The sequence below is a fragment of the Engraulis encrasicolus genome, chromosome 8, assembly GCF_034702125.1.
Source record: "Engraulis encrasicolus isolate BLACKSEA-1 chromosome 8, IST_EnEncr_1.0, whole genome shotgun sequence".
NCBI lineage: Eukaryota > Metazoa > Chordata > Actinopteri > Clupeiformes > Engraulidae > Engraulis > Engraulis encrasicolus.
The window spans coordinates 21,118,279-21,139,282 of NC_085864.1; the positions used below are offsets into that span (position 1 = coordinate 21,118,279).

General features: G+C 38.6%; 1 protein-coding gene across 1 annotated transcript in view; it reads left to right on the forward strand.

The window, feature by feature from the left end:
• The first annotated feature begins 3,143 nt into the window (after positions 1-3,143).
• LOC134454840 (uncharacterized) overlaps positions 3,144-21,004 on the forward strand; it is a 103,581-nt gene continuing 85,720 nt past the window's right edge. Inside the window, exons 1-7 of the mRNA XM_063205999.1 lie at positions 3,144-3,230; positions 5,789-5,855; positions 7,226-7,283; positions 8,376-8,449; positions 10,317-10,374; positions 12,258-12,331; positions 14,234-14,291. Of these exons, the coding sequence (XP_063062069.1) occupies positions 5,820-5,855; positions 7,226-7,283; positions 8,376-8,449; positions 10,317-10,374; positions 12,258-12,331; positions 14,234-14,291 (358 nt within the window). The 5' untranslated portion in view covers positions 3,144-3,230; positions 5,789-5,819. The remainder of the gene's footprint in view (positions 3,231-5,788; positions 5,856-7,225; positions 7,284-8,375; positions 8,450-10,316; positions 10,375-12,257; positions 12,332-14,233; positions 14,292-21,004) is intronic.

The window sequence follows — 21,004 nt, forward strand, 5'->3', positions numbered from 1 at the left end:
GGGGACCCCGGTTCGAGTCCGGCCGGGGTCATTTCCTGATCCTCTCCTGTCTCCCTGTCCCACTCACTTCCTGTCACCATCTTCGACTGTCCTGTCAAATAAAGGCAAAAAAGACCCTCAAAAATTTATATTTTTTAAAAAGTACTTTTAATCAAAGAAGTAACCTTTTAAGTTATACTTAAGACGATACATTATGTCTACAAAAAGTGAAGCGATATATACTGTATTTATTTGTCACATGTAAATGTAAATGTTTGCCTGGCAACTGTTGCTATGCCAATTGGTGCACCAAATATATAATAATGCCCATATACCTCAACAACAACCTATGATAACCAACTGCAGAATGACTCTAGAGGTCTTGCGAGTTTAGTTCTAGCAAGTGAAAATAGCCTATACAGAATTCTGGGGTCATGTATGATGTAAAAAAGTATGTTATGTTAAAGTGGAAAAAATGTAAAAAAAAAAAAAAAATTTTTTTAAAAAGTATGTAAAGTGTTATGTAAAGTGTTATGTAAAGTGCCTACTGTTACCACTGGAATTCTTATTCAGGTTTCTTAAAGATAAAAAAAAGTCATGTTGCACTTTGGAAAAGCGGTCTACAAAGCGGATTCCAAAAAAGTTGGGACACTTTGTATTTTGTGAATAAAATCAAAATGCTGGCATTTTCAAAACATTCAATATGTTAACAAGGTAGAACATTATGCACAGACAACATATCAGTTGTTAAAGTCAAGCAGAATTATTGTTTTGAGGTAATTATGTGATCATTTAAAATGTCACCCTTGCAACAAATCCCAAAAAAGTTGGGACAGGGCCAATAAAATGCTTTTTATATTGGATAAGACTAAACACAACACAAGGGATGGGACTGAACAGTTAAATACTTTGACTGATGGCATAATTTTATTCAAAAATTAGATATTTTGATGTGCGAGACATGATTTCAGCAGCTCAACTGATAGGTGTGTTCTTCAACTTGTTAACCTTTTTGTTATGCTTAATATGTGGCATATCCTGACTGCAAGAAAACTAAATTTGTGACCTGTTTACTCTAATGATGGACCAACAGTTGGAACATAGTAGAGATTGAAATTTGCCACCATTATGGGGCAATATCTAAAGGCGGTGCTCCAAAATATAATGCCATGGTAGCTATGTTTGCTGTTTAAAATCTGTATGTATCATTCAACATTCATTTTAATGCTCTACATGACTAAGAAGACCCTAACCAAGTCACCTCTGCACCCCCTTACCATCATATATGCTGTCTTTCAGACTGACCACTAAATCAAGCTGAAGTATTCATTTTCTATATAACCTGGAGGGTGCAGGACTCCATAATTTTCAAAATGGATTAAATATTTACCATTCTGTAATCAGAGGACAGTTTCATATGTCTCCTAGGTCCATAGAATGAGCTTTTCCGCTCTCAACACTGTTTAATGTCTGCATCATGTGCATTAATCAAGTGTTGTGTTTATGGTCATTTTTTCGAGAGCTGTCATTGTTGGAGTGTCATAGTTTGCTTATTGACCACGAGTATGTCATGATCTCATAACTCGTGCAATGATTACACAGAACTCTATATTGCGGAAATAGGCCTTATATGCCTGCAATTTTGATAATTCAATCTTTCTGTGTAATAGATAAGTAATTAGTCCCTCAAAATCTTCGCTGCTGAGTGCCATAGCCTCTATGTGATGGTATTTTATTTGTGCATTCATGTTGGCGGTCAATATAGTTCCTTTTAAAATATTCTTCCTTGTGTAATTTTTAGAATTATCCAACTATTACAACATGTTTTGGCCCTGTCCCAACTTTTTTGAGATTTGTTGCATGGGTCAAATTTTAAATGATCACATAATTACCTCAAAACAATAATTCTGCTCAACTTTAACAACTGATATGTTGTCTGTACATAATGCTCTACCTTATTAACATATTAGATGTTTTAAAAATGCCAGCATTTAGATTTTATTCACAAAATACAAAGTGTCCCAACTTTTTTGGAATCCGCTTGTAGATCCAGACATCATAACACAATGTAATCACAGGAACTGTATCACTGATGCTGGTTGCTAAGGAAGATGCTTCGCCTAATAACTGTATGCAAATAAGTACACCAAATACAGTATGATATCTGTATATAATACAGACTACAAGCTTTCGTAGCCCCTTAATGCGCGCCGTACCTCCAGTGGCACGGTGTAATAGTCATTGAAATGTAACTACCATAGCACTACAATACTATGGCACAACACAGGCCCTTTAGTAATGCACCATGACTTGGTCATTACCATAGGCCTACTGGTAACAAAGCCGCGTCTTAAGGGGTTAAGGTAATACTATAGGCTATTGTGAGCTATGATAACCACCATGCGAGGCCTTGGTAGTGTAGGCCTACTAGCCTACTGTAGGAATAAAATGCAGAGCATTCTGGGGTCATGGGCAATATGATGTAAAAAAAAAAGTATAGTGGGAGTGGGAGTTATTGTATGCCTACTGACATCAATCAAATTGTTATTCAGGACATCTTGAAGATTTTTAAAAAACGCATGTGATATTTTGTTGGGGGGGGGGGTTGTGGGGCATGGTAGGCTACCGTCCTCCCCGACTAGGCCTATTTGTGAGACAGGCCTAATGAACAAATGTCTATCGTCTTGCCTTGCAGTATGAGGCTAAACGCAGGAGGAGAAAATATCATACATAGGCTTAAATGTAGGCCTAAATGAAGGAGAAACCATTTGTTGCTTTTAAGAATGAAGTCAAATTTTATTTGGGATCTAGGCCTATGGAAGGATTGTCACTGAACAGCTGCAAAGCAGCTGAAAGGACAATTGTCTTTCCTCTTTCAATTAATTGATTTATTGTCCCGTCTTTTCAATATTTTGTTTGATGTTTGAATTAGGCTACAGTTAAAACAAAACAAAACAAAACAAAATAAAACAAGCAAACAAAAAAAACAGAGGGCGAGAGGTTGTACTATGTTGAGAAGAATGGGCCTATCTTCTCGACTTCTGCGAAATCACATGATGGCAGATCAAAAGGTGCCCAAGCCGCACCCAACCCCTAACTTTAATTTCACTTTCGAGTTGACACAGTGAACCAAAGTATCTTAGTCGATACGCATGCGTGGAGAAGCTTGTATATAAGCCAAGTTGCAGGAACTTCTGAAGAAATGCTGAGGAGCTGATGCATCGCTTGCAAGTAATTTTGACGGAGAAAAGGTTAGTTCTACAATGCTCCATAAGATGATTAAAAAAAGAACACTCATTTCAGTCTCAGTCTTCAGTCAGTTAGGTAGGCTAAACTGTCGTAATTTATCCGCCAAATCAGAGCTTTCAACTAGGTTGGCTATCCGCAGTTTAGCTTTTGAATTTTAATTAGGTTAGCAGGTGTATTTCTTGGGGCACGCCTAGGCGTAGGACCAATGTAGGCTATTTTTGCGGTGTTTGTACTGTTGCGTCTCAATGACTAATGACTTGCGTCTCAAAAATATTGATCACAGGGGTTGTAAAGGAGTTAGGCTAAGATAGCCTAAATAAATGGGTGAAGATTGCACATCCGATCTCACATTTAGGCCGATTTATCAGGCTAGGGTAGTCCTGAATTCTTTGCGCTGCGAGTTACCAACAAAACAAGCAAACAATAAATTTATTTGGTAGACTGCCTCAATTGATCACACCACGCCCGGTGCGCATGCCTTTTAAATGTTCTTGTGGTTTTCATCAGTGTGTTTCTGTAGTTTGCTGACAATTTAATTTACTTTCTGTTGTTATTGCCATTCAATATTTATATGTAACATTAGTAATTTGATACCAAATATTTTGTGATCATAGCCTAAGTTTATATGGGGATGGCTTATGATGGCCTATAGGCCCAGCCTACCATAAGCCATCCCATGGCTACAATCACAAAATATTTGGTATTTAGGCTATTTTTCTATTTAAGCTCATTATATAGGGCCTACAAGGTAGCATACACCAGTTTATATGTATTTGGGACCCATACTACACATTTCTGTCATAAAACTCAACATTTCCAGGTTCACCCTCCTGGTAACAGGCAAGCTGTTAAGACTCCAAATCCATAGAGGCCTAACCTAGGCCTACATTAGCAGAATGCTAGCCAGTAGGCATACAGGCAGAGGCGTATCTTGTCACCAGGCTAGGCAGGCTGCCACTTGGTGCCCCCAAGCCTAAATGGTGAATAATAGTTAAGATTTTAAACTACATTAGTGGCGATTTGTTGCAAATGTTTATTGTTTTGAATTTTCGCTTGGGGCCCCAACTTGGCCTACCCTAGAATCGCCTCTGCATACAGGTCAAAATCTTCTGCTCTGATGAAAAAACTTAACACCCAAAGAACTTGACAATAGCTCCTCTTATGTAAGAGCGCTGAACAGGAAATGTGCATTCATGAGGTTGATGACTGGAGTAGAGTAGAGTAGAGTAGAATATATTTTAACATTTGGCCCAATTGATTCCATTCAGGTTTTCCAGTCATCACTTGCCTCTAGTCTCCATCTGATGGAATGGCACATTCTTGAGGGAACCATAGGCACCAATGGGAGTTGTTATCATGTAGGCTATTCTACTTTTTGCTGGTTTCTCCAGTGGACTCTTGCCACCTAACCTGACTTGCGCCACCTGGCTGCGTTTCACCAAACTACAAGCGAGGGCGTACATGTAGCTGGTTAGAGTCAGGTTGTTCTTAGCTTAACTAAGACCGGTCATAGGAAACCGGAAACGCGTTGCCTGAAAATAGTCTTTGAACACCCAATGCAGCACATAAAAGAGATAATCAAGCTCAAAATAAGTTTTTTTTTGTGCAACTTGTAGGGAACACGTTGGGTTGGTTGGATCAAGGGGGCAGATGAAGTGTTGATCACCACTATTTTATTATTATTATTTTGTATTTATTGTCAAAAATGAATGCATAGGCCCACATTTTGTATAAAAACATAAATAGCAGCAGGTGTTATGACATGGAGATTAAATCATGGAAAATGAATGGATACAGGAAAATAAAATTGCATTAATGTGTTCCATAGCACAAAAAGAGAATGTGATTTCACAGCTTTCTTATTTAAAGAACAGGAAAGGGGCACTATATAATGATTTACATAAATGGAGAATTCAATAAAGGTTGGCTTTATATTTTGACATTTTGATTTATGTACATGATTTTTTGGTTAAAAAATGATAGTGAGGTTTATTACCTAAAACTCAGAGGTTGCATTTCTGACTTGAGTACCAAAACCAACATTTGTTGATTTTTACACATTTTGCAGCTTTCCAGCTAAAAGAAAAACATGAATTGGGGAATTCACATTATTAGAATATTCGCCATTATCTTCAGAAAAAAAAAAAAATCGGGTAACATCAAATCAGTTACATTATACATTAAATATCAATGTTTAATGCTTGTTAGGACTCTCTTTGTCTGTCTCTTAGCTGTCAGCTGTTCTTGTTTGTTGACCTAGTGACCCACACTTCACTCTTCAATATACCCTGTAGATTTCTATGCCACGTTTTGGTGCTTTGGTGGTATGGACATTCTAACGCACCAGAAATGAGCCCCATTGAAAATGAATGACAATTAATGTAGGCATTTCAAGTAAAATGGTTTTAAATAAAGATTTTGTGACGGTGATGGACGATGGCGTCATCATGACATTTCTGCTGTTTAAAGCAAATATAACACCTAACTTCAAAATGATTTCCTCCAGTTTTTGCATTTTGTAAAATCTTGTAACTTCTAAATATTACTATGTTTTTCACAGATGCTACTAATGTGGTTTTAAGAATTCCAAGATGGATTCGGGGCAAGACGAAGGCGAAAATGCTGATGTGAGAAATATTTTGTCTTTTCATGGTGGAAGGACGGAGTTTCAGAAATCTGAAAAAAAAATGTTTTTAAGTCTTTAACATAGTTCTGTAACATTTTTGATGTGGTCAGGTTAATTTAACTTGCATTTCTGAGGTAAAGATGCATTGAGTTACCAATGTTTCTGAGCATGTGTATCGGCTAACTAGATCTTAATTGGGATAAGATGGTCAATTTGAATTGTTTATAGCACATTATAAATTCTGCATCTCTGTTTGAGCAAATGATTGCCATTTTCAAAGATTTGTAAAAACAGGTGCTGCTTTCTACTAGCTCGAGGAGAACACTGTCGTTGTGAAACAAATTTCAGTGGATATGGGATTGATCATCCAATCTCATACTCTTTTAACAAGTCAATAGAAAACCAGTCAACAGTATGTCAATGGAAAACCAGTTACAATAAATGTTTAAGTTTGTCATATTTGTGAAGTTAATTTTAACGTTATTTTTTTCATGTACTGTATGTCTACCATGTATTAATTATGACTTAGAAATGCACACTTCATACATTAATAGGTGGATCTTCTCAATGTCTGTCATTTTAAATGACCAGTCATAGACCTCTTTGGCTCATCGGCTGCAGAATTTACTGTACTGCAGACCAGTGAATAAGAGTTTATTAGTAAATAAAATACTAATAAAAAGATCATATTTGTGAATATGCAGCATACATTTTGAAAAATGAACAACTAATATTACAAACTCAACCTTTAAAGGTGCACTGTGTAATAAGTCTTACTAGTTCATTTCCTGAATTCATGCCGCACATTCACAAATGGTACATTTTTCATGAATACTTGCCACCACCATTAATACTTACCACCACCATTAAATTCTAAGTAGTTGTTATGACTGGGAAACTTGCACATTTCATACATGAAAAGGGGGATCTTCTCCATTGTCTGCCATTTTGAATTTAAAACCTGCTGTACTTTCATCATACTAGTAAGCATTAGTTCGCTATTTAGTAAATATCCATGAAAATATCAAATTTGGCTGTAGACAGCACAGTTTAAATGAGCAGCATAGTTTTAATATCTACTCTGGCCACCATCCTACAGTGCACCTCTAAGGCTAATGATTTATGAGAATGCAGCACATTTTTTTTTATTAAAAAATAATAATTCTATTTTTTTTTTTACATTTATTTTTAACATTCAACATAGTGAGATCGATACATCACAATTGTCAATGTCTTATTTTTCCCTTTTCTGTTTAAGATTCAGTAACTCTCCACTGCATATAATAAAACAAGTTTCTGATGTGGAGTTATTGTTTTCTTTGTATCCCTTCCCCCCTTTTCATCAGATATAAAAACTTTTATGTGTTTCAGGATACTCAGAATTCAGGGCAAGAAGTGGCAGTGGCGACCATTTCTGAGGGGAATGGAGGTTTGTATGTTGGGATTTTTTTCTCAACACAATTTTACTGTATGTCCACAACAAAAATTTCTGATGGAAATTGTAAACATAGCCTACGAGTAATTAGAGAGTAGCATGACAAATGATAATCATATTTCACATCATCATAACCCTATTCATGAGTTTTTGCGTTTACAAACACTTGCACTGTGCGTGCAGCCAGGAATGCCTGAGCAAGAGTGGTCAGCGGCTAACTCTGCACAGTGTATGATAAGAAGCTGTTGTCTTGCCGGTCGGCTGTTTTATCCGCTTGCAGAGATTCTGTACTCTTGCTGATGTGACAGAGGTCATCTTGCACCTGTTCACCCCCCTCGGGGATCGAACGTGCGATCTCGTCAACTACAACGGTCCGGCAATGGGAGACACAGTACGATACCGCCGGGCAAAGAGACTAGTCTCTAGGCCCAACGGCACGAGACTGTATGAGGCTATCGGAGGGAGGTTTACCAACGTTCCACGCCAACTCTGTGCTAGTTAGCCTCCGTTACACTCTCCGGCACTGTCCTAAAGCATCACAGCATTTCAGCAAAACGCATGCTCACAAAGCAGTGAGCTTTAGCCTAATTTTGCCAGAGTCCAACAAATTCAAACGATTGCGGTACTTGCTCTGCAGGTGTAGAGCTTGACTGAACCCATGCTCGAGGTTAGGTAGCATGTGGGGAAGGCAAGATTCAGAAGACACGTTCCCTCCCAGACAACAGAAAATACAGACGGTGTGCGGCCCACATCGCACGCCAGCCAGAGATAACTGCCGACGTCACATGAACAAACTAATAATCTTTTTAAGCGATCGGCCGAGGAAGGCTGGTGCAAAGGCAGAAAATGCATCATCCTCCCTTGCCATCTATATTTTTTAAACTACTCTCCCTTTTAATTGCGGAAAAAGAAAGGGGAAAGGTGCTAAGCAACGGCAGTTTCCAAACAATCAGAGGTTGCGGAGGGATCATCAGTTGCACGCAGAGACAGGAATGCTTGTTATGAGTACATGAAAACTATGCATATGTTTTCATTGACCCCACCCCATTCATGTTTACACTAAAAGACACGTGTCATTTTCTTCAGGAGTTGTTGAGACCACAGGACTCCTTGGATCAGCTCATATCTCCCCTGTGACATCCTCTGTGGACAGACCACAGGTGAGTTGACCTAACGCTACATCATCTTAAAGCTTGGTTTATGATCACCATGTTCATACACACTCAGATTGCACAACTTGCACAGCTGATTCCAGATTCCACAGCTTGATTTTAAATCTGTGAAACATACTTTCTTTCTTTTCCTGTGGGGTTCTGTGTGTATTAGTGCCATGTGATTGGGAAAGGTTGCAAACAGAGGCGATTCTAGGGTGAGGTGGGGCTCCAAGCGAAAATGCAAAGAAATGAACATTTGAACCAAAATCTACTGTGGTAAAGTGTGGGCTGTTATTCATTATCTAAGGGCTTGGGGGCCCCAAGAGGCTGCTTGCCTTGCCTGGTGGCAAGATGCGCCCCTGGTTGCAAAGGTCTAGTCATAAGTTAGGTCACAACTAGAATTCAGAACAGCTTCTTTTGAACTCTTCTTTGGTTAACTTTTCAATGCATTGATTGGACCAAGTATTTTTATTTCATTTTTTAAAATTACCATTCAACATCACTCACAAGGCCCTTTTAAAGAATAGACATACACAACAGAGCCGTACACCCATAGGGAGATGATATAAAACTATACAAATAAACTATAATGTCAAGTTGACAAATTTTACCTGTGGAAAGAAGAAATGGTACACTTTTATATAGGCTATGTTTCATCTGGGGAACTATTTAAAGAAGGGGGCCATGCATATACAGTGTTTTTATTGCACCATATGGGGAACTAAACATGCAGATTCCATGTACAATGTTTATACTGCAAGTTGCAGGACATGAAAAGTGTATGTGTGACCAAGAAGTGACTACTGCGCAGGCCCAGGGGCCCAGGAGCCAAAGGGGCCCTGAAGCCCAAGGCTCCGCACTAAAATTTCAACATCACATTTAAAACATTATGCTTTCCAATATCCTTTCGTGTTATGTAATGTGTATTTCATAAGGCCCTGTTATGTGAAAGGGACCCCACTATGAAACAGAGTTGTGTGTAATATGCCATAGGGACTACAAACTCTGAAAATGTATGCTTGATATCAGGAATTGGCCCCTCAATTAAGCCATTTGTCACACGAGCTCCAGAGAATACATGTTAGAAAGTCATCTTGGAGGAAGGACACTTCAATTAGTAAAGAGGGGTGGCCTGTCTTGTCGTCTTGTCGTCTTGTAAAAGAATTGTAAAAACAGGTCCAGCTTTTCACCAACAGCAGTTTGAGGAGAGCTGTGTTGTGAAACAAATTTCAGTGAATATGAGTCCCAATTAAATGTTTAAACACATACTCTTTTAACATATCAATAGATTAACAATCTAGAAAACCAGTTACAATAAAATGTTAAATTTGTCGTATTTTTGAAGTTCTAGAATTCCCATTTCCCTAACGTTATCATTTTCATGTACTGTATGTCTACCATGTATTTATTATGTCTTAGAAATGCACACTTTTCATAGCCTAGCAAGCTAAAGCCCTACAGCTTGTGGCCACTAGGGGTGTCTAGATTTCTAGGCTACACTTTTGTTTTCATACATGAATGGGTGGATCTTCTCAACGTCTGCCATTTTAAATGACCAGTCATAGACAAAATGCAAAACTTTCTGTACTGCAGACCAGTGAATATGAGTTTAGTAGTAAGTACTAATGAAAATATCCAATTTGTGAATAGGCAGCATGCATTTTGAAAAATAAACAACTAATATTTCAAAATCAACCTTTAAGAAGGCTTAAGCTGTTTGAGAACGCCACATGGTTTTGCTTTTTTAAATGTATTTATTCATTTATTTAAATTTTTAAATAAAACAAGTTTCTGATGTGGAGTGTGTTGTTATTGCCATCTTTGCATGCCTTTCCCCCTTTTCATCAGCTATGAAAATTATTATTTGTTTCAGGATACTCAGAATTCAGGGCTAGGAGTGGCAGTTCCGTCCATTTCTGAGGGGAATGGAGGTTTGTATGTTAAGATTTTTTTCTCAATACAATTTTTACTGTATGTCTACAAAAAAAGGTATGATGGAAATGGTCATCATACAGGTAATTAGAGAGCAGAACGACAAATGATAATCATATTTCCTTAACTGGCCAGAGTCACATGACTGGCATACAAAGGGAATTGACTACTTATGCAACTTTGTATTAGTGGAGTTGTAGCTAAATACCTACATTCTCTTGACTCACTTCATCTATGACTCACTGGAGTCTTAATGCACATCCCAGGTTGTGAACAAAAAGTGAAAGTTACTGAGGGAGAAATGTTAGCACACACCTTAGATTCACTTTTCCTAACTTACGATGATGTTTTGCGCTAGATGGTGCCAACATTGTCCCCCTCGTAGTTCAGAATGAACCACTGCAAACTGTTACATATAGTAAGTTACAATGGCAGCCATATCCTCTGTAACATGCAAATAGTGTCATGTCCATCAGGAACTTGGGAAATACCAGAAAACATTGATTGAGAGAGAATGGGCACTCTCAGAGCCCTCACGGGTGGTATTTGCATGTTTGTTTTGTACACTTATTTATTTATATCTATCTATCGTCTTGTTTTAAGTGTCTATGGATTCTAAAGAATCTTCCCCACTTGCTTTATTCATTATGACCATTTGTTTTTATTTGTTTGTAAGGCACATTGAGCTGCCTGGTGTATGAAATATACACGGAATACAATATATAAAAATATTCTTATCTTTTTTGTTTTTAAATTCTATTGCTTTCAATATTGCTTGTAAAGGGAATGCATTTGAGCCATTTGATGCTTTTAGATTATTGCACCCCATGTACTACATTAGCAGAATGTTTGCCTCTATGTACATACAGAAATCCTGACCACTGATAAAATAAAATAAAAATAAGTGTTTTGTTTTCAAGGTACTTTTAAGGGCTTTTTGGGCCTTTATTTCAGACAGGACAGTGAAGGTGCGACAGGAAGCGAGTGTGGAGAGAGATGGGTAGGGTTGGGAAATGACCGGACTCAAACCGGGGTCCCCATGGGCATGCAAGCCCAAGTGTGTGGGGCTTAGCGCGCTGCGCCACAGCGCCCCCCGCCACAGCGCCCCCCCTAAAACACTCAATTTAAAAGTTACCTTACACCATAGTGTTCACAATGTATAATTATATGATTCTGATGATTTTAAATTGGTGTAGGAACTGTAAATTACTGTTTAGCCATTTAAATCTTCATTTTACTTTTGCGTTCCCCTTAAAGACCCCATTCATGAGTTTCTGCATTTAAAAACACATGCACACTGTGCACAGCCAGGAATACTAGGAGTGGTGAGCGGCAAGGTTTGCCATTGGAACTCTGCACAGCGTATGATAAGAAGCTGTTGTCTTGCCCTTTGACTGTTTTATCCACTTGCAGGAGTTCGGTGACACAGTTTAGGACAGTGGTTCTCAACCTTTTTGCCCAAACGCCCCCCTAACCTCATATACCGGTCAGAAAAATCGCTTTACATACCTTATTCAGATTTGCATCAACTGCGGGCATCCTGTGATGAAAAACAGTCTCACATCGAGCTTATCTCCACAGCATTTTGTCATGACGGTGTACATTTTGAGACTGGCTTGCAGCAGGCACCGCACAAATTATGTGATCCGTTGTGTCCCTTTAAATGGAACTGGAAGGTTTCCCTTTCACCAACATTCACACTGTGAGGAGGGGAAAGATGCTAAGCAGCCAATCATATGAACATATTTTTTTAGTAACAGCTGTTTCCAAACAATCAGAGGTTGTGGAGGGATCCTCAGTTGCACACACAGACAATGCTTGCTATGCTATTGGCCCCACCCCATTCATGTTTACACTAAAAAACACGTGTCATTTTCTACAGGAGTTGTTGAGACCACAGGACTCCTTGGATCAGCTCATATCTCCCCTGTGACATCCTCTGTGGACAGACCACATGTGAGTTGACCTGAGGCTACATCATCTTAAAGCTTGGTTTATGATCACCATGATCACCATGTTTATACACACTGTATACACTCAGATTGCAGCTGTTTCCCCTCTGACTAATTGGGGGCTCCCTGGTAGGTGGGGTCCCCTAGGCTGCAGCCATATTTAGCCTGTGCGTTCATCCGGGACGCCAGTGTGTGTACCACATTTTACAGTTAAAAATACCCGAATTGTGTTCATTACAGTGTATGCAAAGGTTTAGTTCTTAACATAAGTTAGGTCACAACTAGAATTCAGAGGAACTTCTTTTGAACTCTTCCTTGGTTAATTTTTCAATGCATTGACTGGAACAAGTAGTTTTAGTCCATTTTTATAATTACCATTCAACATCACTCACAAGGCCCTTTAAAGAATAGACATACACAACAGAGCAGTACACCTATAGGGAGATGGTGTGTATATAAAACTATACATATAAACTATAATGTCAAGGTGACAAATTTTACCTGTGGAAAGAAGAAATGGTACACTTTTATATAGGCTATGTTTCATCTGGGGAACTATTTAAAGAAGGGCCATGCATACAGTATATCACGAAAGTGAATACACCCCTCACAGTTTTTGCAGATTTGTGAGTATATCTTTTCATAGGAAAGCATTGCAGAAATTTCACTTGGACACAATGATTAGTGACAACATATTTAACCGCTTAAATTTCTTGTTCACTCAGAAAAAAACAAAATACAGCCATGAATGTTTGAACATGTACTCACAGAAGTGAGTACACCCCAGATGAAAATCCAGTAGAGAAGGGGCTGTGTTTGCTCAAATCGTCTCGAAATGAAACAAAATGAAAAGGGATGAAAAGGGAGGTCATCAGTGTGCGTTTCAACCTTTCTTTGCATTGAACTTTTACATTTTGAGTCTGCATCTGGCTTAAATAGATTGGTGTGAGATTTGAATGCAATCCTATGGAGAATAACAGGATCTGCTTCAGTAGTCACAGTGCATGGTTCCAGTGATCCATATCCTTGGTCTGTTCATCTCTCTTGAGACCAAGATAAACAAATTTGCTTTAGATGGTGTCAAGCATGTGTGGTGGTAAACAAGTGAGTTTTACAAAAAAGGTGTATCCTCTCAATAGCCAAGCATGGTAGTGGGACTGACATGGTTTGGGGATGCATGAATGCTGTCAACATTGGCAATCTGAAATACACCTAAAAGAAACATGCATGTCATCATGCACTGTGACTACTCTACTTTATTCGGACTCATACTCTTTGAACATACCAATAGATTAACAATTTGGAAAACCAGTTACAATAAAATGTTAAGTTTGTCATATTTTAGAAGTTGATTTACAGAATTCCCAATTCCCAAACGTTGTCATTTTCATGTACTGTATGTCTACCATGTCTTCATTATGACTTAGAAATGCACACTTTTCATGCATTAACGAGTAGATCTTCTCCATGTCTGTCATTTTGAATGATCAGTAAAAGACATCTTTGGCTGCAAAACTTACTGTATCTCAGACCGGTGAATATGAGTTTATTAGTAAGTAGTGTACTCATGAAAATATCCAATTTGTGAAGAGGCAGCATACATTTTGAAAAATAAACAACTTATATTACAAACTCAACCTTTAAGAAGGCTTATGATGTATGAGAACGCAGCATGGTTTTGATTTTTTTTAAAAATGTATTTATTTATTTACATTTTTTTTTTTAACCAGCACATTGAGCTATACATCACCATTTTCTTTTCTGTTTTTTCCTTTTCTGTTTTTAAGATTCAATAACTGTCCACTGCAAAGAATAAAACGAGTTTCTGATGTGGAGTTGGTTATTATTGATATCGTTGTATCCTTTCCCCCAATTCATCAGCTATAAAAACTTGTATTTGTTTCAGGATACTCAGAATTCAGGGCGAGGAGTGGCAGTGCAGTCTATTTCTGAGAGGAATGGAGGTTTGTATGTTAGGATTTTTTTCTCAGTACAATTTTACTGTATGTCTACAAAAAAAAAGGTCTGATGGAAAGTGTAAACATACAGATACAGTAATTAGAGAGCAGGATGACAAACGATATATTTAGTTAACTGGGCAGTATCACATTAGGCTACTAGTATACATTGGGGATTAACTATTTATGCAACTTTGTATTGGTGGATTTGTAGCCAAATACCTACACTCTCTTGACTCACCTCATCTACTTGTAATACTCACTGGAGTCTTTTATTACACATCCCAGGTGGTGGACAAAAAGTGAAAATTACTGTGGGAAAAATGTTAGCAGAAATGTTACCACCTTAGATTCACTTGATGTATTCTAACGTAGGATGATGTTTCATAGTATGAGGGGAACAATGTTGGCACCCTCAAGCTCAAGTCATAGTAGCCATACAGTATAATGGCAGCCGTATCCTCTGTAACATGCAAAAAGTGGCATGTCCATAAGGAACTTGGGTAATACAAGTTAACATTGATTAAGAGAGAGTGGGCACTCTCAGAGCCCTTGTGGATGGTATTTGCATGTAGATTTGCATGATTGTTTTGTTACCTCCGCCAGGAGGTTATGTGATCACCTGGGTTTGTGTGTCCCTACTAACAATTTTCCGTTCCGAGAATGTTCCCGGAACATGAGGCGTTGTTTTTTTTTTCGGTTATTTTACGTTGTTTTTTGGGTCTGTTATGGTTATAATGGTTAACAGGAACGTTTTTTGTTTGTTCCCAGAACGTTTTTTGTATGGTTCCCGTTCGGTTCATCTACGTTTTTTCACCGTTCCTTTATTCGTGTTCATGTTGGTTTTCAAAAGGTTCCCCTAGCCTACAACATTATAGTAATATCCAATTAGGTCGACAAGCTGCAGACATATGACAACATAATGGGAAATGCCCATAATGTCATATTTCTGTAGTTTGTAGGCCTAAAGGGCCGTACACACACGTCGCTGCTAGTTACTCGCTCAGCGGATGAAGTCAATAGAATGTCTACGTGTTCCAGCGAGTCTCGCTGGCGAGTAGGCGAGGAGAGTACATGCGATGCGATGTGGGCGGGTTCCGAGATAAACTTATTTTATCTTCGAGCGACGCGAGTTAAGCGAGTAACCAATTGGAATGCAGAATACAGATTATTGACAGGTGACGTTGCCCTGTGGTGTTCTGACCACCCAACTTCTGCACGCCGTCACCATCACACTTTGGTTAAATGTGTTGAGGAAAATACATCCAATACAGTGAACACCATCAAAGGCTCATATGCATGGTTGTGCACAGCACACGATCAACGTTAAACAGCGTAGGTCTACATTTTGTTTCGTACGGACGTTATTGGCGCGGACAGCGGGAACCATGACAACCAGTAAACAAAATCACCCAGAGCGAGTGGCAAGTAGGCGAGTGAGCAAGTAGCGAGTAAATAGCAGCGACGTGTGTGTACGGCCCTTTATTCATTGAAATGTTGAAGGATGATGATGTTTAATAGGAAAATATCAGGAGTACAACATAGGTAAGAGGGTAACAGAGCAACGTTACAATGTTTTTTTCATAATAAAATGCAAAAAAGGCAAAAAAAACAACAACTTTGCAACAAAACAACAAAAACAGCAAAAACAACAAAAGCAAACAATGCGAAATGCATAAAAATAAGAATGAAGATGGCAAAAATGGATGTGAGTGCATATAATGTGTTTCCAGTCTTGAGGCTGAGGGAATGCCTAATTGACAAATATCAGGAATTCAACATGGGTGAGAACAGTGCAACATTATATTACAATATGATCAAAATGCCATCAAGGCTCAAAGTAAAATAAATAAATAAATAAATAAATAAAAACTATAAATAAAATACAGAAAATAAAAATGTTGGTGTGTGTTTTCAGTCTTGAGGACCAGCTGACCTAAAAAGAATAAGAAACAAAAAGTTTAAACCAACTTAGTAGCCTACCAATGTTTCATTTAATTAGCTTATTGTGACTATTCAGTGATTGATAAAAGACACACTGAAGTTTAATTTACCATCTGTGTAGTCCAAATTTCAGAGTATGCCCAATGCTATTCTCAATATTCACTTCCTGCAGGACAGAGAAATTCTGTGTGTAGGTCTCTGCAAATGGATGTAAAGAAAGGTGGCACATTTAAATCTGAATCAAACTTGGCGCAACACAGATTTACACAGATATTTTTTACGGAGAATATACCTGCTAATCTTACCTGTTATAACTTTGCAAAGGGTCAGGTTCTGGAATGCATGCACTCTATTCCTCCTCAGGCTGTAATGTCCCAGGCATTCCCAAGGTCTACAAAAATTAAAGCAGACGATGAAAATGAAATATGAAAACTAATATGGAAAACATTATGTGGTCTATCTTCATTAGCCAAACCAGTACATTATACATTATATACAGCAACACATAATTCACATAATTATGCCAAAATAATTACCATTTGGTTTCTCATTTCTGGTTGAGCCAGGCTTCTGTCTAGCTCCACCAGCTCATGCTCTCTGCTGCACTGAACCAACAGCAGGTCGTGGCATGTTCAAAGCCATGGCAGCCTTCAAAGTCATGGACTTCCTCTCCATAACCTCCATCTTCCTTGTCATTGGCCCCATGTGCTCTTCCATGGCTACATTTGTGATAGAATTCATTTTAGTGTAGGAACATAATATACACGTCATACTGTATGTGAATATGTGTGTAGTAGGCCTACTTACTATGTACTTTATGAATTATGTTATCCTCAAAAGGGGCTTCTTTTGTTCCTCCAGGACTACAGGTGAAATTGAAATGAAATTCATTTTAGTTCAAAACACTTTTGCTGTATGGACATCAAGAAGTACACGGAGCGCATACACTTAACAACCTCATAACCATTCGAGATGTTTTTAAATGGATGATGTTTGTGCCTCAAATCTTCCAAATGGCTGGGTGCTGTGCCATGAGTTAGGGAGGGAGTGGCAGCTTCACAGCTGTGAGGCATTGACATATCTGGATAGAAAGATGACACTAATGTCATTCCTTTAATAGTGGGCTTCTTATGCATATAATTTCAAAACATAAACCCATGTTAACACATCAAATAACTGAAAAAACGTACATGATGGTGGTGGAGGTGTAGATCTGAAAAGAAAACGAAATCTCAGGTCACTCGTCCATCTCCACCGGGTGTGGAATGTGTTGAGGTCCATGGTGTTGTCTTCTGCCTGAGCCTGGTCTCTCCTTGCTGCGTCTCGCACAGCCTGTACAGCAGTAACATGCAATAATATAATGCAAGCAATTTGTACCTGTTGCAATGAAAAGTGGGGAAATTTAGATACAACATTACAACACCAACATAAATGTAAGCACACAATTTCAGTTTACAACCATACTTGACAAAAATACATACAGGATTAAAACTGTTGATGAGTTAAGAAGATACACAGTATGACAGTAGCATTGCATTCAATCGAGCAGGAAAGTTTGATGGTAACTTGTGCCTGTGGCTGGTATACTACACTCGCCTCCAAAAGAGTTGTCGCCTACCCATCTGGTTGCAATAACAGCTAATAACCTGACTTTCAATTAATCACTTGGCTTCAGAAATCACTCATATGAAAGCTACAACCCTCTCGAATGAAAATGTATGTACAAAAATAAATTTCATGCACCAAAGAAAGATTGACCCTTTAATGAACACAGACAGGGCAGATTTTGACAAGACAAAAGTTTTGTCACCTATCGAACATAATGTGAAAATGAGCAGATAAGTCACTTCAAAACACTTCAAATACGCAGATCGGGTGTCATACTTAATCACTGATTCACTCACACCTCTCCAGAAAATCAACTTTGGCCTTAGGTGTATGTTTAGGGTCATTGAACTCCATTGATTTTCATTGTGTTGCTTTCCATGAGAGATGGTGACATATTCGCTATTCGTAGAGCAATACATGTTTAACTTCATGATGTAATCAATGATAAAAGCCCTCATACACCTGCAGCATGCATGCAGCTCTTCATAAGAGCTGTATCCCTCCCATGTTTGACTTTAGGCACCATGTATTTATTCCAAATTCTTCACCTTTAACACCAAAGAAGTCTCTCCCACTGTCCTGTCTCAAAAAAGCCAGCCAAGAGTATGTCAGGCCTAATTCTGACAAAAATGAAGGCTAATGGGACTCTGAAAAAAATGAGCAGATAAGTCACTTCAAACATGCAGATTGGGTGTCATACTTAATCACTGATTCACTCACACCTCTCCAGAAAATCAACTTTGGCCTTAGGTGTATGTTTAGGGTCATTGTAATCATGGAAAGCAACACAATGAAAATCAATGGAGTTCAATGAGAGATGGTGACATATTCGCTATTCGTAGAGCAATACATGTTTAACTTCATGATTTAATCAATGATAAAAGCCCTCAAACACCTGCAGCATGCATGCAGCTTCTCATAAGAGCTGTATCCGTACCATGTTTCACTTTATGCACCATTTCTCTTTTTTCAATAGGCTATGATATATCCTATTTTGCATTTTACTCTTTGCAATTTGGTGCAATAATGGCAATGAACAATTAATAGATTATAAGAAATTAATTTTAAAAAATGGCATAGGCTGACCTTACTTAGGCCGAAAACAACCGAAAAACAACTTAACATGACTTTGTGGATTGGTAGCAGCGTAACTACTAGCTAACGTTTCATATGAGTAGTTCCCTGAAAGTCCAAGAACGTTAGTATTTGTTTGGTTTGTACCGTAACCAAAAGGAACGTTTTTAAGTGGTAGATGGTTTGGTTATAACCAAACCTTTAGAGAACCAATGTCAAACGTTTTTTTTCCGTTCTCTGGTTGTCTGTGTTCGTTCGTTCGTTCTTGTCTGTGTTTCGTTCGTTCGTTCGCTCGCTGCTATTTCACTGCCTGCCACAAGGTGAGCACTGAGCACCGGCGTGCCTGCAGGTCTTTTAGGTTCACAATGCTGTCGAATTAACTTGTCAAAAATATGGAATATGTGATCGTGTAAGTTCACAATGCTGTTGTGGACTGTGACTTAGGTTCACAATGCTGTCGAATTAATTAGGCTACCGTTGCCGAAATATGCTAATTTATGACTGTACGTTCATAATGCTGGTAAAATTCATTACATCCCCTTCGCTACATTTACAGTTATCCCCAAGTTGTTTGCGAGATGGACAGAGATCAGAAAGCCCGGCAGCATGCATAATAGCCGAGCACCGGCGAATATTCCAATCGGGAGTGCCTAAGCTGCGCCAAAGCAATAAGGAAAAGGACTGTCCCCTTTGGCGCCAGCTCCAAAACCAGTGCTATCAACCTAAAAAGTTGCTCATCAGCAGGCACCCTTGTTCACAATGCTGTCGAATTAATTAGGCTACCGTTGCCGAAATATGCTAATTTATGACTGTACGTTCATAATGCTGGTAAAATTCATTACATCCCCTTCGCTACATTTACAGTTATCCCCAAGTTGTTTGCGAGATGGACAGAGATCAGAAAGCCCGACAGCATGCATAATAGCCGAGCACCGGCTAATATTCCAATCGGGTGTGCCTAGGCTGCGCCAAAGCAATAAGGAAACGGACTGTCCCCTTTGACGCCAGCTCCAAAACCAGTGCTATCAACCTAAAAAGTTGCTCATCAGCAGGCACCCTTTTGACTACACCCTCGTTGAAGTTAACAAACAGTCCTGTGAAATTAATTAGGCGGCTTCCACTTCACACATAGGCTACCGCTGCCTAAAATAGCCTATGTGTGAAATGGAAGTGCACAGCAGCGAGATGGACAGTGACCGCAGATCATTTTGGTTGACAATTATGTCGAATTAATGAAGTACCATCACCAAAAAAAAAGGGATTTGTGGCTGTGTAAGTTCACAATGCTGGTCAAATGCATTACACTTCACTCAATTTAACCCCAGTTGCGAGATGGACCACAAAGCCCGACAGCAATGGCAATGCCCATAGACTGATTAGGTGATAGTGATTTTCCTACAAGGAAATGCCGCTTCACGCTTCAGCCGACAGAAGAACCAGTAGCCCATGACAATGATGCATACCATCGTAGGCAAAAAATAGGCCTAACCAGATACGGTTGTCTGTGGTTGTTTCAGTTTTGTTGGTCATTACATTCCCTTCACTAATCACTAATACAGTTCTATTAGCACGTGATCACAAGTTTTCAAAGCAGGTTTATTTTTTATCTTGTAGCCTAGCACAAGGCTGGATTAGGCTGATACACTTAGTCTTTAAAGTGTGATATGAAATAGCTGTGAAATTTTAAATGGTAATAAGGGCATGCTGCATCATCAAAACCGTTTAACAATGTGACCAGCAACTTCTGACCTTCAATAAGTGCATTTAGGACAGTGCATAGTAAGTTCACAATAGGCCTATAGCATGTAGCACTTTGCCAATACCCCAATCACAGGTGAACAAAACAGACCACAGTTAATCAAGGACATGGTAATTAGAAAAAATACACATATAATCTAGTTACAATTTCACTGTTTAATTCTCTGAACACACTAATGGTGTGTATAAACCTGCATAAATGACACCACAGCATGACACAAATATCCTACTGTATGTGTCTAAAAACAAACTTAACATCCTTGGCGGAGGTCTGTACACTCTGGGTGCATTTCTAGTTTACTTATTTATTTATGCTTCTTTCATCTTGTATCCTT